The 26149-nt window shown below is 40.0% G+C and overlaps 1 protein-coding gene across 1 annotated transcript in view; it reads left to right on the top strand.

Moving 5' to 3' along the window:
- NRPA1 (nuclear RNA polymerase A1) overlaps positions 1-26149 on the top strand; it is a 471665-nt gene that overhangs the window by 106792 nt on the left and 338724 nt on the right. The window contains exon 7 of the mRNA XM_089432122.1: positions 8053-8233. Within this exon, the coding sequence (XP_089288248.1) occupies positions 8053-8233 (181 nt within the window). The remainder of the gene's footprint in view (positions 1-8052; positions 8234-26149) is intronic.

The following is a 26149-nucleotide window of genomic DNA, read 5'->3' as shown; positions in this document are numbered from 1 at the left end:
GGTCAAAGTTGCTGGATCGAAGTTGTTGGGTCAAAATTGCTGGAAGCTGCTAGGTCAAAGTAGTTGGAAGAGTTCATCAAGAAGGAGAAGTTTGACTTGGTCTTGGAGGGGTCTTTGACAAGGGTCTTAGGTCTTGGAATTCGTCATCTGAACATTCTATAAGAAGAAAAAAATTCTTGTGGGTTTTCCTCAAGAGGAGAGGTTTTGGCCCTCGCTTGCAGCCCTACATTTTGTGCCCTCTTGTCTATTTGATCTTTATATTTTGGTAGCTGTTTGATGATAAGAACATAATAATAATCAAGTGAAATAAGAAGCTAATCAAGTTAAGTAAAAATACATCACAAGTAGTTATCAAAGTAAGAGAAATCACCTAATTAAGCTGCCCCTTGATTTCTCAACATGATCAATTTTGATTGAGACAACTTACTATCCCACCTTTAAAATTTTATGAATTTTATGAATTCGTAACGAAGAAATTTTGTAAATGCAAAGGAATGCTCTGATACCAAATGGAACTTAGAAGCTCAATAATTGATAGAAAAGATATATATATATATATATTTTATTAAATAACTGAATGATGATGTTACATAGGAGGCCCCTCTGGCTTATATACCCGCCTCTGGTGCCTCTTGGTGAATGGGCATGATCTTTTGATTGTGACCTTTTGCCTAATTAACCTATAACCTATGTCACAAGGTTTGTCGAACTTTAACCTTGAGGTTCGAATTTTGGCGAACCTTAAAAAAATTATGAGGTTCGGCGAACCTCATTGAACCTTATAGCCATTACCCAAGTCCATAGATCAAAACACATAAATTCATATCATAACTCAAGCTTGTAATTTATCCTTGCAGTTTAGATGTCCGTAATAGCATTTTTGATGTTTACTGATGTTGATTTCTTACTATTTTATCATATAATTAATACATCTGTATATATATAAACGAACCTAATGGCAAACCTCATTAAAAAATTCGGACTTAAATCGAACCTGATCATTTCCGAACTCGAACTCGAACTCGAACCATGTGACATTGCCTATAATTACAAACCTACAAAGTTACTAATTTTTTACTTAACATAATTAAATGGCTGCACTGTCACCACTGTAATAGATACACCGTCATATAGATTACTATCATCAAGATCACTGTCATCTGTTGGAAATACTGAGAGGGGGGGGGTGAATCAGTATTTCTTTTTCTCACTATTGTTTTACCAGTTAAAACATATATATTCAGAACCCAAGATGAACAACAAGAATAAATGCTTTTATTAATGTAAACTGTGTAGTAAAATAAATACAATATATAGATGGTTGCAATCAGTTGCCAAGCTCCAACTTGGACTTTGGTGAGTCTCCAACCTCCAGAGCACCAACTCTATTTTGTCAAGACACCAATCTTGGACTTAGGAGCACAAACTCTCAAGGACTTCAATCCTTCCTACTTCTGAGGCTTCAACCCCAAGGACTCCAATCCTACTTACTTCTGAGGCACCAGCCCAAGGACTTCAATCCTTCTCACTTTTGAGGCACCAACCCCAAGGACTCCAATCCTTCTGCTCTCAGAACTCTTCTCTGCTGAGTTCTATCTATTTACAGCTTCACTGTAGTCTCCAAGCTACAGTATCAATGACAACCAGTCTTCTTATGAATGAGTCTTTACAACTTTGCACACTGCCCACACATAGTCTCCAATAGCCATTTTTCTCTCTGATAATGTCTTCACACAGCTTTAGTCAGTCTTCTGTTAGCTGCACTAAACTTTGTATAAAGAACAATTTTTTGTTCAAGCTTATGTTCTCATTGTCACAATGAATGCTTCAGCATGACTATTTCTCTGCTGGCTGTTTCTCCCCTTTGACTGCCTACTGTTCTGTTGGTCCTTCATCCCTCTTTCTGTTTTGCTGCACCCTCTTTCTGTTCTGTTGGACCCTCATACGGCCTCTATTTCCTCCAGCGTATTTCAGCAACTTTCAGCAGTTGTAACGGCCTTCACAGCGTATTTCAGCAACTTTCAGCAGCTGCAGCAACAGCAGCAATCGCAACAACAACTACAGCAACAGAAGCAATAACAACAGCAGCTACAGCAACAACAGCTACAACGACAGCAGCAACAGCTACAACAACAACAACTACAACAACAGTAGCAACAGCAGCAACAGCTACAGCAGCAACAACTACAGCAACAGCTACAGCAACAACAGCAACAGCAGCAACAGCTACAACAACAACAGCTACAGCAACAATAGCAACAGTAGCAATAGCAGCTCACCCAACAATTCCCTGTTTTTACTGTTTTATACATTCTCATGCCTTTGTCCGTTCATTTCCACTTACTCAATGGCTCTTTGGCTTCCTCCTCGCTCGCTTGAGCTTCGGCTTCCTCAACACTCGCTTGACCTTCCGGCTTCTCTCCTCCATTCGCTTTATCTTCCTCATGATTACCTTCGATTGATGGTGTCACAAAAATATAATGTCGTCGCGGAGGTGTTTTATCAACGCGGAAATATAATGTCGTCACGGAGGTGTTTCAGCAACGCCGAAACTGGTGTTACAGCAACGCTGAAACTGGTGTATCAGCAAATTTTTGACAAGTGTCGGTGTTTCAGCAACGGAGAAATTGGTGTTTTAGCAACTTTTCTCCAGGGGTTTCAACAGTGTTCAACAACGGTTTCAGCAATGGTGTATTCCGCCTGCTATATATATATAATTATCTTTTGATACCATATACACTATAATCCTCCCGATGGCTTTGTTTGCTCTTATTTGCTCTGATGGCTCTCTGCGTCCTCTGTTTGCTTTTAAACGCATCCATTGCTCCTCCGATAGCTCCTGATGACTCTGATATGCTTCCTTGCTATATGGTTCCTCCTGCAGCTCCACCGATGGCTCTGTGTGCACCTTCTCTTTGGCATATACTGATGGCTCTATATATATTGCTCCTCTTGGCTCCTCTTGCTCCATCTGCTCCTCTCGGTCCATTTGCTCCTCTTGGCTCCGATATGCTCTGTCTCCTCCTCTTTAATATTGCCATATTGACATCAATGACAATCTGTGTCCAACATCATCAAGGTCATTGTCATATACATCACTCTGCCATAAATCACTCACTGCCTTACGCCATTTTCATAAACAAAAGTGACATTATCTTATGTCATTGCCATACATTATCATTGTCAAGTGTCACTATCATGTAGGTAACCCTTTGTTATGTCACACTCATAAGAATAATCATATAGCCAATCATCACTGTCCAATCATATGAGATAGGGCACATAAACCCTTGCCCAAGAAGGGCTCTTTCTAACAGTCCTGTGCATACGTTGCTCCTAATTCCATTCAACTGATCCTTCTTAACCTATCAAACATCAATATGAAAAACTCAATACATACCTCATCATAGGACAACAATTCAACCCCATACAACTCGGCCTGTGCACTGAGGTTCTGATCCTTTTTCCTGAGGTTTCTCAGGTCTGGTTAGGGCACCTATACAGTAGTATTCCAGTGCTCCAATTTGGTCTCCAAGCCATTCAAAAATTGCAATGATCTTTCCCTATCCAGGCCTTCCACTTGAGTTGCTTCACAAGATGTTTGGGTCCATAGTTTAGATCTGCTTCATGGGTTTTCTAGGCATCAACCATGACAGAGAATCTTGGTCAGCTCAGATCCTGCGACCACCTCAGCCACAAAAGCGCAGACAAATACCTCCCTTACAGGCCTTAATACTTGTGCGTTGATTCCAAGGGGAGCTTGGCCCCTTTGCTGGTTATCTATCTTGCCTTTCAGCCCTCTTTGCAACACCTAATAAGGGCATAAGATGGATGGCCCTAGAACAGTCTCCCATCTCGAACCTTTTCAGGATTTCTGTAGCATACCTCCCTTGCCCAAGGTAGATTTCTCCTTTCTGCTGCCATACTTTCAACCCTAGGAAGTAGTGCATTCGTCTCAAATCCTTCATATCAAACTCTATGGCTAGATTCTTCTTGTAGTCCTCAATGAGTCTGGATGATCCTGTCAGAAAGAGATCATCCACGTAAAATACTAAGATAAGCGGCTCGTTCTCTACGACCAGATAGTAGAGATTCAGATTCGCGTCACTCTTGACAAACCCCCTCTTCTGCAAGTAGCCATCTATTCGACCATAACACGCTCTCGGTGCCTGCTTCAGCCCATACAAGGTTTTCTTCAGTCTGCATACATGAGACTTCATCTCATGAGTTTCAAAGCCCTTTGGTTGTTTAATGTATACCTATTCTTCTATTACCCCGTACTTGGCTACCGGGGTGAAGGTTTCCTCATAGTCAATCCCTTCCTTTTGAGCATACCCCTTAGCCACAAACCTGGCCTTGTATTTCTCAACACTGCCATCCGCAACATATTTGATCTTTTAGATCCATCTTGAACCTACCACAGATCTGTCTTGAGGCCTTGACACCACCTCCCAGACATCGTTCACCATTATGGAGTTATCCTCCTCTACCATTGCATCTAGCCAAACTTGATGCTGAGCTGCCTCCTTGAAACTGGCAGGCTCTCCATCCTGAGCTACTAACGCCCGATATCTGTCTAGCTATTTTCGCTCCCCCTTACTGTTCCTTTGCTCACTGATGAAGTTCTTTGCATCATGCAGAATCTGACGAAGTTTCCTGCTAGTTCTTCCTCTGCCAGCAGGGGCTTCTGTTTGCTCCTCCTCTTCATCCTGAGAATCTTCCTGACCTGAGGAAGAATTATTCACTCTTGTTGGTTGAAGAGGCATGACCAACAGATCCTCTTTCGAATGCTCCTTGGAAGGCATTTCACGAGATCTTCTGAAAGCTCTGTCCTCCATGAACTTTACATCTCGTCGTACTACTACCTTCCTGCTCCCTGGAAGACAGATTCTGTATGCCTTAGCATTCTCGCTATATCCCACCAGATATCCCTTTTCTGCAGTATGATCCAGCTTTTTCCTCTTTTCTTTGGGTATGCGACAATATGATAAACTCCCAAATATCCTGAAATGATTGACTTCAGGTGTCTTCCCAATGAAGAATTTCTCTGGAGTAATCTTGCCCAATGCCCAATGAGGAGTCCTGTTCTCAACGTAGATAGCCGTGTTGCATGCTTCCACCCACAGGAATTTTGGCATATCTTGATCATACAGCATGGCCCTAGCTGCTTCTACAATAGTCTTGTTTTTCCTTTCTGCCACCCCATTCTGCTTCGGATTGTAGGGAGTTGCCCACTCTCTTATGATGCGCTCCTTAGCACAATAATCAATGAAGTCCTTATCGACATACTCTCCACCATTATGTGAGCACAAGAATTTTATTTTCTTACCTGTCAGATTCTCCACCAGAGCCTTGAACTCCTTGAATCGATAGAAAACCTCATCCTTGGTTTTCAGAAAATAAATCCAAGTTTTCCTCGAGTGATCATCAATGAAGGTAAGGAAATACTCGGCACCATTGAGAGCTTTGACGGAAATGGGTCCGCAGATATTTGAGTGTATCAATGCTAGTACACTCTTGGCCTTGTGTTTGCTCCTAAGAAATGCCGCCTTGACGTACTTTCCTAGAGCGCATCCCCTGCATACATCATCTCGTTCCGTACTTAGATTCGAAACTCTTGTTCCATTGCTCCTGAGAATTCTCAGAGCTCCATGGTGCAAGTGACCCATCCTTCTGTGCCATAGTTTGTTCAAGTCCTTGTCCCCATGACTGCCTATTAGTGCCATTGGTGATTCTAGTTGTAATCTATACAACCGATTACTTTTGATCCCGATCTACACTTTCTTTTTCCAGCTCAGGTGTTTGACGTATACCTTTTCCTTGATGAAGTAGACGTCATAGCCCTTACCTTGTAGTTGTGACACAAAAAGTAAGTTCATCCCCAATCCTGGTACATGCATCACATTTGTGGCACAGAACCGCTCTCCTGATTCTGTCTGAAAAACTGTGGTACCCTTTCCTACTAGAGTACACTTTGCCTTGTTCCCCATGGTGATTTGAAAGTTCATCTTCTCTTCTTGATATTTTGAGAAACAATTCCTGATTCCCGTCATATGCCACGAGGCTCCACTGTCTATATACCATACTTTTGATGATGAACACTAGTCATGCACGCCACTTCTTCTTCCAGCCTAGAAGCCAACATCAAGAAATCGAAATCTCTTTCTCTTGTGCAATTTTCTGAAAATTTGTGAGAGTCCCCTAAGGTGGATGCCTCTGCATCGTGGTCTCAACCCATAACTGATTTTCCTTTTGTCTCTGATTACTTGCTCTGATACCATGTGAAAATTCTATCATTGCAGCAACTGATTTACTTTTACTTTTCCTACTTATTTCACCTTAAGTTATTCATGAAATTACTTCAATAAACATTAAAATAAGTATTGCTGCAGATATCACACCATATTACAGAAACAAACATATGCACAAGAATCAACACATTGACACAGTTATTTTGGACTAATGTCCTCGGAAAAACCCAATGTGGGAAAATCGGTGCAGCAAGGAAGGATTTTATTATTCAACCATTTTCTAGTACAACAGGGTGCCAAACTTGCTTACCCACAGATAGACAAATTTTCTAGCACTTCTTTTGAACCCAACGTCAGCTCTACTGACCTCTGCGTGACCTGAAACCCTTTGCGTCAGCTTTTTGAGACTCTGCGCAACCTCTTTGGCCTTCTGCGTCACTCTTGCAGCCTCTCCGTGGATGACACAGACCTTGCTGGCTCTGCGCAGTCTTTTATGGCTCTGCGTGGCTTCCTTTGGCCCTCCGTCTGCCTTTTCTACATCTGTGCTGATCTCCCGTCTCTTTGTTCTGTACTTGCTACCTCTTGACTGCTCTCCAGACCACTAGTTCAATTTCTCAGCTAACCCCACTCTAGAAATTGAACTGACTGGTCTCCTTCAGTGTGTTCTCGAAGTGACCCTCAAGCCTCCTCTTATACTTTTCTTGTTGACAAATCAATGGCCGAGATTAAGCCCCTAATCAACAACTAAGATTAGATCTGGCTTGATCCATGACTTTTGGACCATTCTAACACAGATTTATATTAGTAATTTAGTACACATTAATATTTTATTTTCCGTAAGTTTAGAATTAGGGACTCCATTAAAATATTAATTATTTTAATATCTCCTGAACTGTTTAGAATCTGCCCAAACCCTTTATGGGTATTGGAGATCTCATGTGCTTTAGCCTCTCCACCAATTTTCGTGGCTAGAGCACATCCGATGCTACCCCAAATCAACACCCACCACCACCTCCCTCCCCTGCCGTGATAAATGATAACAAAAAGTGATGTAATGGTCCGCTGATTCTACTAGCTAATCAACTGCAAATACTTCTTGAGATACCTTTTGACTTAAACAGTGCCTTTACAATGTGGGGATAAGAATATATAGTGGGGAGAGTGTTTACACTTAATCCCCTATTTATGCAATGTAAACAACTAACCATTTAAATTGCTTACCAAAATAGATACAGGTATTCGTATTACAGCAAAACATAATTTTATGATAAATAATCAGTCATTAACTATAAGTTCTGGTTGAAATTTAAGATACCTCTTGAGTCTTGACTTAAAGAGTCCCTTTACAATGTAGGGACAATAATATATAGTGGGGAGAATGTCACTTAATGTCCTATTTATGAAATGTCAACAACTAACCATTTATGTTGCTTACCGAAATAGATACAGGTATTCCTATTACATCAAAGCATAATTTTATGATAATTAACTGTAGCCATTAACTATAAGTTCTGGTTGAGATTGGTCTCCAATTGGTATTATTGGTTGGATGGAGGGAGAACTTGCATTTGGATGATAGAGGGAGAAACTTTGCACTGTTGATGTTTAATTTTATTGATAATTTTCATAAATGTATTTGAACAGGCATTTGCAGTCTAGATTGTATACAAAAAGGTACTCACTATGGTATAGGTAGTCTACTTTATGACTAGAAAGTTGCATTATACGAGAGAAACATTCTTGGTTATTTCTGTGAGCCTGTCTTTCAGTTTTCATTAACTTCTCTTTTCTTTGTGGGCAGTTGCTGGAGCATCCACAAAATATTTTGTACAGTAAAGTCTTACAGTCAAACATTGCTTTAGCGGAGGCAATAAAAGCAGAAAATAATGGTGGACAGTCAGTGAATGTTGTCCAGAGTACAAACAGATGGATAAATCTTCAAGATTCTGTCAATGTCCTCCTCGATAGCAGTACTGCTAACAGTGAGTATTTACAGTGCTTTGATCATTTGTTTCAAAATTCTTTCTAAGTATTTGCAATTCAATCATGTGAATTGTCTTTTCCAAGTGAAAGGAAATTGATTAAATAACATTGAGTGTGATGCTTCATTCCTATTCCAATCTGTATTTATATTGTCTTAAATATGTTAAGTTAGACAAGAATTTTGGTAGATTCTGATTATCTCTGTAGTAATACTAGTTGTTAAGATTTGAAGGAGACAGTGCAAGGTACACATTTCCAATCAGTAATATTGAATTATAGGTTGGAATGCAGGAAAACCAGACTAAAAACCATTGTCTTAGTGACTTCTAGGTATTTAGTGTTGGTTTATAGTACTATTTAAAGGATTCCTGTTCTTGTGAGATATTTCCCTTGGTCCTCAAAGTAATCGTTCTCCATTGTCTCTGCATTTGGGCTGATCAATAGTAAACTAGTGTATAATATATGATGTCACAGGTCATAGACATCTTATTTCTTTTTTGGCACACTCTATTGTATCCTAAATAGTGTTGAATGGCATGTCTGAAGCAAACTAATTGTTAACACATCCATGTAACATGATAAAAAAATAATAAGCACCACTTGACATCAGTAAACAATCATAACATAGTGTGAGCACATAGATTTATAGTAAAAACCTATGTGCTAGGAGAAAACTGCCTATAAGATGTTCATTACTGTCTTCAAATCTGTTACAGAGGGCAGTTATATTGTCCTGCCCATGTCCATGTCCACCCACTTCAACCAATGCACTAACAATATTGAACCAACCATGCTGGTACACTAACATTGTAAGGACTAGCAATCTCACAATAAACCATGACTAACACCCAGCTATTCACAAACTCTGTGTCCTAAATTATAATATTGAAATTGGACATCCTATTCACTTTTTTACTAAGTCTGACTTCACGGTAACTGTCCATCATTACTTGGACATGGTCAAGTTTGATCATTGGATAAATGCCCATTATCCTTGTTTTAGTCTCCAGGAGAATTAATTAACTAATGCTTTGTATGCAAGGGAAAGTCAACTTTGATTACTTATATTTGAGGATGCCACCTGTTACTCATATTGTACGAGGTTCCACTTTGTGATTTTCATCACAATGATGGAGATTTGCAGCTAGTATCCTGGAGCATTGGACCGACATGGTGTGATACATCTTCATGGAAACCCTTGTCTTCTTGGCGTTGTATCATTTGATCAAGGTCTTTGGTTTGGAAGAATTCCACTTCTCCTTGGTTGGATGATTGTGCTTGATGGTTTGGTGGCCTTTTCACATGTGCTTTCCTTGTTGATCACCCGTTGGTTGCGTATTTGCTGTTATATTGGAGTACACTATCTCATTATGGCATGGTTTGGTGTACATGCTTATTTTGTATGTGCTACATCTTGTTATGGAGGATGGGTTTAGCTCCCAACGGATTAGATGATGATGGTGTTATGAGATAGATGTTTCATGATTGTTGGGGTTTTTGTTGAAAATAGTAGTGAAGAAGGGTTCCTTGATTTGTGCCTTAATCAAAGGGACCACAACGAGTTCCTTCATAGCATGCTCATGTTCCTTACAAATTAGGAAAAATCCCTATGATTTAGGATGAGTTCCTACAAATTACGAGTGATGAAGCAGTTAACTAATGTGCAGAAGTGGAAGGCTGAGTTTATTGTCTTCTAGTGTGAGTTAATTTGGAGAAAGAACAAGTGACTGAGTCTCAAGTTCTAGGATTGAGATGAGACGAGTTGCATGAGTTGGTTCAACTCAGTTAACTCATCAATCATAAAATCAGTTTCTTAAAATACAATTTGCCAGATTTAGCCATTCAAATTGCTTATAAGGAGGACCAAAGGCACAGTTGTATTCATTATTGAGCACGAGTTTGTGTGTGAGCTTGTGAGAGAGTGTGTGTAAGAAGGAGCTTGTGTGCAAGTTGGTAGAGGGCAATTTTCCTTGGGAATTGTGCTAAGAAATAGGAATAAATTCCTATTTTATAGGAGCAGCCTATGTGCTATGATTTAAGGGGATTTGTGTGAGGAAATTGGCCTCCAGGAGTGCTCAAATGAGAAGAAAAGGAGATCAGGGTCTTGCAGGTGTTTCAAGCCTAGTTCAGGCAGAGAGAAATCAGATTGGTTTCTATTGAAACAAAATTGTATTGTAAGAGATCTATTGCTCATTCTTCTATCAATAAAATTCTCAAGCAAGCAGAGGGTTTTCCCAGTTGGGTTCCCTAGAAAAATTGTGTTTTTGAATTGTGTGATTGTGTATTTATTTCTGTTCCTATTCTGCTGCAAAATAAGTAGAGAAATTCTGTGTCTATATGAAAAGAAACTAGATTTCAGATTGTTCATATTAGCAGTTGCAAAATTTCGTGGATTTTCTACATGGTATCAGAGTAGTGAACAAAATCGACCAGCACACAGATCTCAGATTTGAGAGAAAGCCAAATAGGAGAAGAAGATTTTGCAGTTTTTAGTTTCGCTGAGATGGCCACAACAAGTCTTAGAGATCAGGATAGACTTGACGGAGCTTCTAACTTTGGTGTCTAGAAGGCCAGGATGCTCTTTCTATTGGATGAGCTTGGTTTGAAGGAGTTCATGATAAATGTTATAGTTGTATCGATAGATCCTATCCATTTCCATGAGTACAAGAAGGATATGTCCAAGATAAACAGGATGATCCTCGATGGAGTTTGAGATCATATAGTTCCACATATCGCAGATAAGAATACGACAAAGGACACGTGGGATGTCGTTGTGAAGCTATACCAGGATCCATCTGAGAATCGTAAAATGATTCTCAAGGAGAAGCTAAGGATCACCAAAATGCAAAAGGGTGAGGACATAACTTTCTATTTCACCAGGATTTAGGGAGTCCGAGATGAGCTTGCAGCTGTAGGAGAGAAACCAAAAGACAATGAGCTGGGGTGGATAAATTTAAATAGGCTTACGAAGGAATGGCAAACTTTCATTCAAGGAATAACTGGACGAGACAAGCTACCAGTTTGGGAATGCCTGTGGAGTGATTTCACTGAAGAGGAGCTTAGGCTCAGTCTTGTCGAGGCTTCTACAAACGACAATGGCAAGGGGTTGAAGGTTGAGAATGAAGAGTAGAATTTTGCTCTTGCAGGTAAAGCCAAGGGAAAGAAAGGAAAAGGGAAGGGTGAGACCAGTCAGAAGAGTGATAAGAAGAAGAAGGATCTAAGTAAGATTGTAAGATCAAGTGCTTCCTGTTAGAAAATGTAACTATTTTCAGCATTCATAATTGTCAATGTACTCAAATCATTATGTATATCTTATGTTACAAGAAAAGGAAGAAAGAAAAATATTATGTTGAGCATGGGTTTAATGCTCCATTTTGATGGTCATCTAGGTCAAGCATGTTCTTCATGCTTCTAGGATTTGTTACGTCAAAAGAATATTTTTCTTCAGTCAAAAGAGTCTTTATCATTTATAGGAGACCTTATCGGGCAAGACATAACATGTAAAAGATATTGATTTTGAGTCTAAAAAGTTCTAGAAACCTCCAAGCACAAGTCGGCCGAAAAGAAGGCATTCAAACCTCACAGATGTGTATAAATAGAAGCAACATCGATCTCATTTAACACCAATTCGATCTCTCTCATCAGGAAGTTCGATCTGAAGCTGACAACATCAAGGAAGCAAGTGCGAAGGTCTAGAAGATTTGAAGAAGAACGAAGAAATTTTGTTTTTGAACCTTATTCTCTTACATGTGCGAAGGTTCGGGGTTTTGCAACTACAAGGGAGGTCAAAAATTGTAGGGACGAATTATAGGAGGCTGAATCGCAAATCCAAGTTGTAGGAGAGCCGAATACTTTGTTTTGATCTAGTCAGACTTTGGAGAGCTTGGCTTGTTTGAGGGAAGTCTTATTGAACAGTTGGCATATGCCAAACTTAGGGTTTTTGTAGTTGCTACAGGGCCAAAGTTGTAGGTCGAAGCAGGGGGCCAAAGTTGAAGCAGGACGCTGGTTGAACTAGGATTGACTATTGTTATCTTAGTTGATTTCTGACTTGATTGGAAGAGCTTCTTGGATGGCTAACTTGATGCTTGGAGGAAGCCTTGGGTCTTGGGTTTGGGTCTTGGTTTTCTCATTTGAGGCAGATTCTATAAGAAGAGTAGGGATTTTCTGGGTTTTCCCCTTTGGAGGGGGTTTGTCTTGGCTTGGAGCCTAATTTTTGTGTCCATTGTCTTTATTGCTTTTGCACTTGATAATTGTTTGATGAAGAAGATCTAATAAAGAAACACAAGAAGATAAATAGAGTTCACAAACAATTATTAATATTAAGGAGAAATTGAATTAATAGCTTCCCTATTGCATTCTCCAACACTTCCATTGCCATGAATTTGGGCACTACACTACTAAGTGTCCAAGTTGGAAGAAGAAGAGGTTGAATAACATGTGGTTGCATCCGCTGAGGTAGACGGGTTTGCTTCTCAGTTTGAGAAAGATTTCTCATTGATAGCTTTCCACATGACCTAGAATAGGGAGTATTTCAGCCAGCTGGAGGAGAAGGATATGCAAGTTCATATCGAGCTTCGAGATAATGGCAAATATGCAAACCAAGGGAGTTGGTACTGTCATCTTTGAGAGGGAGTCTAGGAGCTCTCTCCATCTCAGTGACGTTCTTTATGTTTCAGGGTTGAATAAGAACCTGGTTTTAGTAGCAACCCTTGAGGACAAAGGATATGATGTCATCTTCAGCAGAGGTAAGGCGTACCTTAAGCATTTAGCTTTTGGGACAGTGAAGCAGATATGTGTGAGGATGAGGAATGTTTACAGGTTGTAGGTAGAGACTTGCGCAACCTTGAGCAACAAGACAGGACATGAGCAGAGTAGGTATTTTTGAGAGCTTTGGCACAGGCACATGGGACAGTTGCATCATGGGGTGCTAAAACTTCTTTAGCAGATTTCCACAGGATTACCATCATGCAATTTTGACAAGTGTGGGGTGTGCAAGGGGTGCATACTTGGCAAGTATGCCAAGTCTTCCTTCTGGGGTCAAGACAACAAAGGCAAAGGGATTTTGGAGCTGGTGCATTAAGATTTGTGCATGCCCTTCTCTTTTCCATTACTCATGAAAGACACGTATTATGTTACTTTCATTGATGATTATTCTCGTAAAACCTGGATATTCTTTATGAAAAATAAAGATGAGGTCTTAACCAAGTTCTTGGAGTTTAAGGCCTTAGTTGAAAATCAGATAGGAAAGAAGATCAAGGCAGTGAGAAGTGACAATGGTGGAGAATATGTCTCCAATGCCTTCAAGGAGTTGTGTGCGAAGGAAGGCATTAGGAGAGAGTTGATAACACCTCATAACCCTCAACATAATGGGGTGGCTAAGAGAAAGAACCGTAGTATTGTTGGAGTGGCCAACTCTGTGTTGCATGATGAAAGACTGGCTATGTTCTTATGGGCAGAGGCATTCAACACCACAGGATTCTTGGACGAGTTACACCAGAGGTGGCTTTCATAGGCAAGAAGCTTGATGTTTCACACTTTTGGATCTTTGGCACAAGAATTTATTGCCATGTGTCCAGCGATTGCAGGAAGAAGCTGGAGCCCACAACAAAACAGGGTATTTTCGTGTGATATAATGAGACAACTTAGACATACAAGGTGTATCTTCCATGACCTAGGAAGATAGTTCTCACGCGTGATGTGAGATTCTAAGAGGATCAAGCTCTAAGAGATTCCTTGGAGCATGAGCAAATTGCAATACTTGAGAAGGAGCTACTCGCTCCCACACAGGAGCCACAACCAGGACCACAGAGCGAGCCTCAACTAGGTGACAAGAGGGTTGCACAACAAGATCTACTAGGTCCAGAGCATGCAACTACCTACCTAGCTAGAGGCTTCCACCTAGGGAGGAAGAAGGCCAAGTGGGCCGAGAGGTTGATTCAGGAGGCCTAGAGTTTAAAGCTCCTAGCACCATGTTCAGCCAGAGCAGGCAACCACAAAGGTACACAGGTTAGATGACATTGATGAAAGAGTTCGTGGACATTGAGCCGCCTTCTTACAAGGAGGCAACTTTGAAACAGGTTTGGCAGGATGCCATGGTGGAGGAATATTCCTCCATCACGAAGAATGGTGTGTGGGAGATTGTGCCATGAACTGAGGGCAAATGAATAGTTGGATCAAGATGAGTGTACAAGATGAAGCATTGCGCATATGGGAGTGTGGAGAAGTACAAGCCAAGTTTGTGGCCAAGGGCTTCTCACGGATTGAGGGCATAGATTATGATGAAACCTTTGCCCTAGTAGCACAATATTCATCCACTAGGAATATTTTGGCATTTGCAGCACATATGGGGTGGAAGATCCACCAGATGGATGTGAAGACAAAATTCCTCACTGGAGTGGTTGAGAAGGAGATTTGTATGGAGCACCCAAAGGGGTTTGAGTAGTTCAGCAGTTACGCACATGTGTGCAGGATGAAGAGAGCTCTTCATGGGCTCAAGTAGGCTCCAAGAGTGTGGTACACTTGTATTGATAGCTACCTTCCAGGATTTGGCTTCACTAAGAGTGAGGCAGATGCCAACCTATACTACATCATGGTTGGGGTGATTCCGCTCATTCAAGTGCTCTATGTTGACGACCTTATATTGATTGGAGCATACAACTTGATTCAAGGTTGTGAGGAAGACCTGGCAAGGGAGTTTGAGATAAAGAATATGGGGCTTATGCACTATTTCCTTGGCTTGGAGGTTTGGCAGGGTGATGGTGAGATCTTCGTGGGACAGGGGAAGTACATTGTAGAGATTCTCTAGAGATTTCATATGTAGGATTATAGGCCCATGGCCACGCCTTTAGTCACAAACTTGAGGAAGGTGGATGCTAGTAGAGTAGAGCAAGTGGATGCTACAATATACGGGCAACTCATTAGGTCGTTGATGTATTTGGTCAACATACGCCTTGATATTTGTTTTGTAGTCAACCTACTTAGTTAGTTCATGTTGGAATTGGCCAGAGTTCACTAGGTTGCTGCGAAGCATGTGTTGAGATATCTCAGAGGCATAGTGGATTATGAGATACGATATAAACAAGTTGATGGAGTGAGGCTTGAGGGCTTCACAGTTGCAGATTGGATAGGGTGCTTAACAGATGGGAAGAGTACTTCAGGTGGTGTCCTCAACATTGGGTCAACAACTGTTTCCTAGTATAGTAGGAAGCAAAGATCAATTGCACTAAGTTCAACAGAGGCCGAGTACATGACTGCTAGTTTGGTAGCATGCGAGGCTATTTGGATGAGGAAGTTGCTTGTGGGACTTTTCAAATAGAGGATGGAGCCTAATGTGATCTATTGTGATGATAAGAGTTGCATCAAGCTCTTTGAGAACCCAATGTTTCATGATCACTCAAAGCATATCGAAGTCAGGTATCATAATCTTAGAGACTGTGTGCAGAAAGGGATAATGAAGCTACCATACATTCCAACGGAGGAGCATACAATAGATATCTTGACCAAGGCATTGGCAAGAAGCAGTGTTGTTCATTTCAGAGATAAGTTGGGAGTTGTACATAATCCCTTCCTTGCTAAGAGGTAGTGTTGAAAATAGTAGCGAAGAAGGATTCCTTGTTTTGTGCCTTAATCAAAGGGACCACAATGAGTTCCTCGTTATCATGCTCAAGTTCCCTATAAGTTAGGATGAATTCCTATGATTTAGGATTAGTCCCTACAAATTAGGACGATTGATGAAGCAGTTAACTAATTGGTAGAAGTGGAAGGCCGAGTTTATTGTTTTCTAGTGCGAGTTAATTTGGGAAAAGGACAAGTGATTGAGTCTCAAGTTCTAGAACTGAGAGGAAACAAGTTGCATGAGTTAGTTCAACTCAGTTAACTCATCAATCACAAAATCAATTTCCTAAAATGTAATTTGCCAGATTTAGCCATTCAAATTGCTTATAAGTAGCGAGTGGACAATTGTATTCATTATTGAGCACAAGTTTATTTGTGAGATTGTGAGAGAGCGTGTGCAAGAAGGAGCTTGTGTGAGAGTTGGTAGAGTGCAATTTTCCTTGGGAATTGCACTAAGAAATAGGAGGAACTTCCTATTTTATAGGAGCAACCTATGTGCTAGGATTTAGGAGGTTTACCGTTTTACGCTAGGAAATAGGCCTCTAGGAGTGTGCAAATGAGAAGGAAAGGTGATCAAGTTCTTGCAGTTGTTTCAAGCCTAGTTCAGGCAGGGAGAACTCAGATTGGTTTCTATTGAAACAAAGTTGTATTGTAAGAGATCTGTTGCTCATTCCTCTATCTATAAAATTCTCAAGCAAGTAGAGGGTTTTCCCAGTTGGGTTCCCTAGAAAAATTTTGTTATTGAATTGTGTGATTGTGTATTTATTTCTATACCTATTCCACTGCAAAATAATTAGATAAATTCTATGCCTATATGAAAAAACTAGTTTTCAGATTGTTCATATTAGTACTTGCAGAATTTTGTGGATTTTCTACAGTTTCCTAGAGACTTTTATCTTATGATGTTGTATCATTTGTGTCACTAGGAGGGGTATTCTACATGTTCTTCTTGCGTTGCATCTATGGTGGGTACATACTATATGATTTGCTTGTTAGAATTTCTATTGTTTGCTTATCTTATGGTGTTGCTATGGTTAGATGATGTTTTTTTTGTCGCAGTGCACTTTGCCTTGGTGGGATTTCTATAGGCGATATGCCCTAATATTTTAACATTTTCTAGACATCACCTAGGTGGAATGTTTTTAATGATGTTAGTGCCCTTGTTGATTTACTTTTTCCTAAGTTTGATTTAAAGTGTGGGTGGGGGGTAGGGGGTGTACTACATACACCTTTAATGATCAACCCTTTCCAAAGGTTTGATGAGGTTTTATCATATTGTAGTCCTTTGGTGGTACATCTTGTTAGCCCTCATTTTGCAAAGGGGTAGTACTATTGGACTTCTTCACTACCCTTGTGACTTTCATCACTAGAGCCTTGATAGTTGGGGGTTGCACTTGGTACCATGGATGATGATGAGCTTGAGTTTTTGATGACATACTGATTGATCATGTGATGTGTATGTGTAGCCCCTTTGTTGGAACACCTTAGCATGTTGAGCATTGCATTAGCTTCATCTCAATTTTTTGGTCATCTTCACAGTTTCCAAGACAATTCATCTTGATGTTTTGTAGCTCGGGTAGGTATTTCTACACAGGCCTTAGTGTCTAGGCGTGCATAAGTCACCCAAGATCCCTTAGACACTTGCTCTAGTGTGAAAAAGTTGCTTTTGTAGCTTAGCTTAAGTCTACTTAGAAAAGCACATAATTGTTATGTTTGCTTATTGAGCTAAAGAAACATTATAAAAAGTAAAGTATTTACTTTAGTCATTATGTTTGATCTCAAGTGAGGTGAGGTCTATTCTTGGCCGTCAACCACTTTGGAGATTAGGGTTAGGGATTTGTCTCAACCAAAAATATAAAAACAAGGCTAAGGAGAAGGAGAAGACGCATCATACAATGACACAAGACCGAGAGAAACATCTCAATAAGGAGAGTGATACTTTACTTTACTGGGTTCGAGGAAGGGGGCAACAAGGAGATCCAGATCAGTTGAACGCTTGATCCTTTGGATCAAATTTTTTTTGTACATGTATTTTTGTAGTTTGGCCATTATCTTAGAACGAGATACCAAGTAGGTTCTGAATGTTGATGTAAGTGGTAAAGTTGTGATATATATCAGTGAAATAATGTATGGTAAAGTGTTATCATGACAATAATGTTAAGAAGTGTCTTTATGACAATAAGATATATGCAATTGACATTTCAATATTATATGTGATGATGATCCTAGTACATGTTATTTCTCCATGATATTGGAGTCTAGGTTAGAATCTTACAATCACTGACGCTACCAATCCAAGTATTACAACAAACTACTTTGCACAATAGAACAATAAATAGTAGTAAATCAACACGTGCACAAATATAGACAACTTTTTACAATTTTTACAACCCAACTTTGTTATACTAATTAAACTGTTAATACAACTGTATAGGGCTCCTATACCAGGGATAATGGCCCTCATAAAACCACTAGAAGAAGACTACAACCGAGACTTGGTGTCAACAACTATGACAAACAAACTACCCGAACAAGATACATTGACCCTCTGGCTGATGTAGTGCACTCTCTCAGCTCCTCTCGGTCATACTCTGAACAAACCTGCTCGGCCCTTTGGCTCTCGATCGACATCAACTCCAATCTGCCTCTATCAATGAACTAACTTCATTAGGTCAGTGAACTTGGCTTCACCTGCTCTCGAGTTGACCGTTAGTCCTTCAACGCATCAACACATCGGGACTCCTGTCAAGTTGTTCACAACTCTGTTTGTGAACAACTCTCAACTGCGCACTGTTGCTCCTCAGCTCCTTTTGGACTTCTTGCCCCAAAGGACATAACTTCTTAGGGACCTTCTTCCCACTAGTGCCTTCCTTTGTTGCCTGATGAATACACTTATTAGGGCACGGAGGGCTGCCACCTGTAGTTGTCAAACACCCTTCTCCAACAATGAACTTGGGCTAATGTGATCTGCTCCCTTGACCTCCTTTCTTTGTCCTTCAAGAATCAACCCTGAGCTCACCTACTTCTGCCTCTTCTAGTAACTCATTTGTCCTTCAATGACCTGCACTTAGACCTTGGAGCAAGCCACTGCAACCGTCCTAACTCCTGCTCTTTTGGCTGCTCCACATTGTCCTAAACTAGGACTTCATCCTCTTAGTAAACACATCAACAAATGAAGACAATCATACCTTATTCTCTGCTTCACTTGTCCTTGGCACTTGAGCAACTTCTAAACTCACTAGTTAGGGCACACCTATAGCATATATTAGCCCTCCAACTGAGGTCAAACTTCACTCAAAAATCCGTGGCCTCCTTGATTCTATCAGCCTCTGCCATCTGCTTCCTAGGAAGACTCAAGCACCTGTTTATGCCTATTCAGCTCTCCTAACAGCCACCACAAGTGCTCTTCTTTGCCTTGTCTCCATAGGTCATTGTGCTTTCAACCTGTTCTAACAAGATTAGCCACCCTCTGTTCAAGATCAAACTCCTATGCTATGCTTCCTGTGGCTGTGGCCTGATGTGAAAAGCCCTTAGTAGGCCTCTCGAACCTCCAACTAAGGGCTAAATCACCTCTGCAATACACAGACTTCTTTGGGGTCAGGACCACAGACATAACACTTAAGCTATTGCACAAATACTGCCCAGATCTCTCCCTTCTACCCTCAACCTCCTACCCATTGTTATGAATATAATTCATAACAAGTAAATAAATAAAATAAATGTAAATATTAAATAATCAAATATTGGTTATGTTAAATAGTCATTAAGTTAAGTGAAAAGGCATGTCTAAAGACATGCCCAGTCACAAAAGGACACCTTAGGTATATATACGGGTCATCATTGTAACATTTGAACATCACTTATACTTTTTTATATATAATAAATTATTACACAATACCTCTTGTGTATTTTTTACATTCAAGCCAACAAGCTATCAGTTTTTATGCTTTAGTGGTATGAGAGCCATGGCACACAATATAATCACGCGGGTCTTTGAACGTTGTTTGCTGCACAATGTGCCATTACGTTCACGTCTTGAATGAATTGAATAGTTTAGTAAAATTCAAGAAGCATTTCAACATTTAGAAAAATCATATGCAGAAGTTAAAGCATGTCGAAAGGAAATCGATAATAGGGAAGATGAACAATATCACAACAATGACGAAGAAAACCATGATCAAAATGATGAGAATAATGCACAAAACATTAGATTTAGTGATGGGTTTATGACAAAATTAAAGAAAGTTCACTCACGGGGCTTGTTGAATCTCATTGCGATAGATAAGGCACACTGTATTTCATCATGGGGCCATGATTTCAGATCCAGTTACCACAAATTGTCAATCCTGAGAAGTGGCCTTCCGGGTATGCCAATATTAGCACTAACAACCACAACTGCTAGAAAGGTGCAAGAGGATATAATAAAGTCATTGTGTTTGCATCAACCATCAATACTTCAAACATCATTTAATCGGCCAAATATCTTTTATGAAGTTCGATACAAAGACCTCTTGAATGATGCATATATTGATTTACGAGATATGTTGAAGGCAGCTAAGCAAGACTGCACAATAACTTATTGTCTTGCTCGAAATACATGTGATGATATTGGGGCCCATCTTTTGAAAGATGGCATTTCTTGTCGTGTATATCATGCAGGATTGAGTGATAGTGTTCGTAGCCAAGCACTGAATGGCTGGGCATCGGGAAAAGTTCCAGTTGTGGTGGCTACAGTAGCCTTTGGGATGGGAATAGATCGAAAAAATGTGCAGATTGTATGTCATTTTAATATTCCGAAGTCTATGGAGTCATTTTATCAAGAATTCGGAAGAGTAGGACGTGATCAAAAACCATCAAAAAGTTTAATTTACTATGGCTTTGATGATCGAAGGAGCATGGAATACATTTTAAGTAACTCCTCACAAAATAAGGGAAATAAAGAAAAATCTGAAGATGTAATGCGCAAGAAATGTCTTAGTGATTTTGGGCAGATGGTTGAATATTGTGAAGGATCGGGCTGCAAAAAGACAATTCATTTGTCTAAGATTCGAAGGGCTCTCCTGAATGATGTGATCGAAAACGCCAAACCGTCACATCAACATCCTCTGACAGCAAAAAACGTCCGATGCGTTTTCACCGTTGTAACCTATCGAAGACCCATGTCTGTTGTTCAACGCTGTGTTCACAACAGTCACAAATTCACCGACTAATTCCCTGAGCGTTCGCTGTCGTGTTGTCAAAGATGGACGGTAGTTTGTATGACGAATTCAGGAACTATATCGGTCCAAAGATTGAATCCGACGAGGAGCCAGAATAGGATGAAGAACAAAATTTTAATTTGGCCGAAGTCGCATTTCATAGCATTCATAACCATTTTCTGTTACGTATCTCGAATCCAATCTGCCAAATACGTTTCAGTGATTCACTGTTTTCGCTTTACTGGGATTATGTTCTTGCAGGTTCGCTTGTTTCAACTGACATTAATTTAGTTTCTTTTGTTCAAACCGCACTCTGTTCTATAACTCTCAAAAGCTTTGGGGTTGCCTTGATTGTTTTAGAGGCTGGAAAAATGACTGAAATTGAGTATTCTGAAAAGTACTACGACGATAACTATGAGTATAAGTGTGTCACACTTCCCTCTGATGTTGCACAGCTTCTTCCTAGGGATCGCCTTTTGAGTGAGAATGAGTGGCGAGAACTTGGGATTCAACAGTTTCGTGAGTGGGCGCACTATGCTATTCACCGCCCTGAACCACACATTTTGTTATTCAGAAATCCTTTGAATTACTGGCTAAATACATACATCAGTTCTCACCTTCTCGACAACCCTCGCAGATTGTGCCCCATTGCTTGATAAAACCCACGTCCATTTGTTCTAAACCCCGCGATACTACTTGTGCTTCACTGTCTGACGACCAACAAACAATTTACAGGAATTTGTCCACGCAATCAAGCATCGTGACCACTGGTCAAGCGTCAAGGGTCAACTGGTTTGACATCGATTCGTGCTGGAGCGGTGTGTGGTGGGCTCGGTGTATATATATTCACGTGTCTTTTTGTTTTATCCATAGTTAGAGTTCCAGAATTGATACAACGTGTGGACGAGTGGTATTTTAGTGGTAACATATATGTATATATATATTAAATTATATATATATATATATATGTTAAATAACTATTATATAAATTAATTAAATTATGTTAATCAATTAAAATTGAGGCACACATCTGTATCAAGGATGGACCGGATGAACTCATGTGGTGCATGGCAGAATCCAGAATCTACTCACCGAAGGAAGGTTATCTGTGTCTGCTACAAGACAAAAAACCTGATCAATTGCAAAGATGGTGGCAGAGCATATGGAAGCTGAAAACTCCTCCCCGAACCAGACTTTTCTTCTGGTGCATTCTTCGTAACAAAGTACCCACCGGGGACACTCTCACACACAGATCCATATATGGACCCAATTGGTGCATTCTATGTAAACAAAACTCAGAATCCACTGAGCACTTGTTCCTAAATTGCAATGCAACTAAACATATATGGTGCACTGTTGGTGCCGAGATTCGTTTCACGGGAGAATGGAAAGGAGATAGTTTATTAGCAGCTTGGGAAACCTGGAACAACGCGCACGCAAGAACTAATCTGCCATGCCTTCCCTTGATTATTTGCTAGGCTATATGGCTGGAAAGAAATAAAATGATATTTGAGAACAATCTAATTAGGTGGCAGAGTATCACTGCCAAAATTTTATCATCCTATCTTCAGCTACCAGAATATACTTCGGCTCGCTTGCGCAAAACTATTGCTCCTGAACCGATAGACCACTCCACACCATTGTCATTCTTTGATGGAGAAGCCCAACAACAAGGGTGCGGGTGGGGGGGTGGGGGGTTTCCTTCTCTACCTCACTGAGCAACATTACTTCAGAGTCAAGCTGGGCTTGGGTGAAGGAACAAATAATTTTGCAGAATTGATCACTCTTCGTCATCTATTACATTTTGCTCTTAGCCATGATTGCAGAGACATTCAGAATTTTGGTGACTCAAAATCTATTATAAATTGGTTCAACAATACTACAAGATGCCACACACACACACTTATAAACATTCTGGATGAAGTGAAGCATTTCAAATCTCTTTTTAACTCCATCGTTGTTCATCATATTTTCAGGGAATATAACTACAGTGCTGATGGCCTTTCCAAGGAGGCCATACACCTGCCAAGAGGACAGTGGATAATCTATGAATAGAGGGGTACTACATAATACTGGTACTATCATAAACCATACATAGATCTGACATATCATCAGGTGGATGGCACCTAATTTTTTTTGAGGTCTTACGGCTACATATGATGATGTAGATATTTTAGTTTTATTTATGCACATCACCCTACGAGGTGTATATATATTAGAACTCTACACAGCATCATCCTGCGTGGTGATTTTTTGGTTTTTTGTTACAACCATTTACAAGAATGGGATTGTGAATATTCTGGACATACTCCAAAATGACAAGTAATGCATATGCTGTCAAGCATATACTATATGTAATTTTTCAATATTAATGAAAGATTACGATTTTTCGTTGGGAAAAAAAGTTAATTAATTAACTATATATATATATATATATATATATATATATATTAAAAAAACTATATTAAAAAAAAGGGGGAATATTACTGATGAGCTACATGATGAGACGCATGCCAGATTATATACATCAAGAGACTAACACTAAGTGAAGAAAACCGACAACATTAAAGCTTTGAGGACAAAGCTTCTGAAGGAAGGGGCTATGTTATGAATATAATTCATAACAAGTAAATAAATAAAATAAATGTAAATATTAAATAATCAAATATTGGTTATGTTAAATAGTCATTAAGTTAATTTAGACATGCCCAATCACGAAATGACACCTGCTTAGGTATATATGCGGGCCCTCATTGTAACATTTGAACATCGCTTATACTTTTTTTATATATAATAAATTGTTACAAAATACCTCTTGTGTATTTTTTACATTCAAGCCAACAAGCTATCAATTTTGATGCTTCTCCCATGCGACTCGGTCCTCCTACCAGTTTAGAAAAGATGCCCAAACCTTGCTTCCTGTCACTTCGTTGGAGACCAATACTTCTGCAGCTATTTCAGATCTGTCCTTGATGTGATCTACACTTGGATGATTTACAATCTGTCCTTCACTAGGATACCAATCCTGCACATGTGCTCCTAGAAGACGGCCTGCAGTGGCCACTCTATCCTTCAGATTTGAACTTCCAATGTCAACCTCTTCTTAGGGCATCCATACCTGCATAAAATCTTAGAATTATTACTCCTACAAACCTCTCCATGTTGTGTCCTAGCTGGAGATTACTGCAGTCTTGTTTAGGGAGCCTAGTATGTTAAAATTGGCAATTAGCACCAAACTCCACATGGGTCATCTTATTTATGACAACTGATATTTTTCTTGGATTCCTCTCTCCGAGAGGTGTAGGATTAATCTAAAGATCATCTGATTCTGAAATGTACAAATGAAGTTATGAATTTATTTTGATTATGGCCAAATTGTCAAGGTCGACCAGCAAACTTATGTAGGCTCAGAAGCCCAAGAGTCACGTCTATTCATCCTCAACGTTGCATATAAATAGAAGGTGACTTAGCCTCATTTGGACACACTCATCTTCACACTTCTCGCTCTCACTCCTCATTGATTGGGTATGGATTCTGGGACTCTCTCTCCACACGTCCAAAATTTCAAGAGAGCGAAATTTCAGGAGGCCGAAATTTCAGGAGAGCGAAATTTAAGGAGGCTGAAACTTGAGGAGATCAAATTTTTGGACAATTTGACCCAACGTTGACTGCAGCTAGGGCTGACCGCAGGCGGGCTATTTGACGAGACTTTGGTTGGGCTGAATTTGATTGTTTTGAGCATTGTGTTATCTTGCTGTTTGGAGGCCGAAGTTGACTGAAGTTGACCGATTTGGTGAGGGTCAAATCTGCGATGTTGACCAACGTTGACTCTTTTGATTAGGGCTCTTCTGCTGCTATTATAAATTGTGAGATTTGTAAATTGTACTATCTCTCTCTACTGAACTATTGAAGACTAAAAGAATATTTGATCAAGTGTTTCCCCACATTGGGGTTTGTCCCTCTGGTTGGTGCCACATCTTGTGTCCTCTTGTCTTGGCTTGTCTTCTACTGTTTATGTTTATGTTCTATCTGCATTTTACTATTATGTTGATGTGATTGCTAATCTGAATATGGATACTGTGCTAATAAAGAAATTGAAGTAAAATTGCTCTAAAGCATAGAACATACCATTGTTGCCTAAAATTAACATGGTATCATAGCTGAGGTGAAGACAAAGCCCAAGCAAGAGTGAAAGAGCAATGACCAAAGAACTGTTTTAAAAACCCGCCGTTTCGACTCTGATTCGGCCGAGTTGGTTCGAGTGATAGCCCAATCGGGTTGACTCGGCCTTTGAATCGGACCAACTAGTCGGGTTGTTACCGAGCAGACCGAGTTGGCTAACGACTCGGCCGGCTTGGTAACAGCGGCCGATCAAGTCACTTCAACGACATTTTTTTTTGAAATTTCATTTTTGGGGACTCCCTGGGCTTCCTTGTCTGACTCATGGTTTCCCTGTCTGAATCTGATCCCTAGTATTGATATGCTATTCATAGTAATGTTAAATTCTTAAAGTAAAAGTGACATTCTCCTTAATCTTCATTTTCATCCTTTTACTTAAATTTTTAACATTACCATGAAATGACTCAGGATGTTTGAGAGTGGTTCCAACCTCATTAGATTTCATATGGAGAAAGTAGAATTTTAGATTTCATTCAAAATCCAGCAGACTTATCAGTCTTTCAGGATTTCAGGATTGGGGGATTGCAATGTTTCCATTGAATTTTGTCATGTATTAGGGTATGGAACTCGTATTTAATCAAGAGCACCAATCCATCTATGTACCTTGATGTTAGTGACATTGGTTGTCGATCTCCTCCGGGATTTGCTCACAAACCGGGAACTTTTGAAAATGTTGCTCCCACTCCTGTTTTCGCTCTTGCTTCTTGCTTTCGCTTCCGCTCCCAAGTAACACTGAGCCAGATGATGTTGGCAACTCTAGCAGTAGTCAGTAGTACTGGTCATAGACTTTTGTTGTAGAGGCCATATCTAGCCTCCTTGGTTATATGTTTTTGTTTTGATCTCTATATCATCATCGTGTATGTATTGGACAATGCACTGGGTGCCATTTTGATGTAATGGATATATTCATGAGCCTACTTTGAT

Source organism: Pinus tabuliformis, chromosome 5_1 (genome assembly GCF_031772625.1).
Source record: "Pinus tabuliformis cultivar Carrire ecotype Pingquan chromosome 5_1, CPIR1, whole genome shotgun sequence".
Taxonomy (NCBI): Eukaryota; Viridiplantae; Streptophyta; class Pinopsida; order Pinales; family Pinaceae; genus Pinus; species Pinus tabuliformis.
The sequence above is the reverse complement of the archived record's forward strand: the minus strand, read 5'-3'. Positions and strand labels throughout refer to the sequence as shown.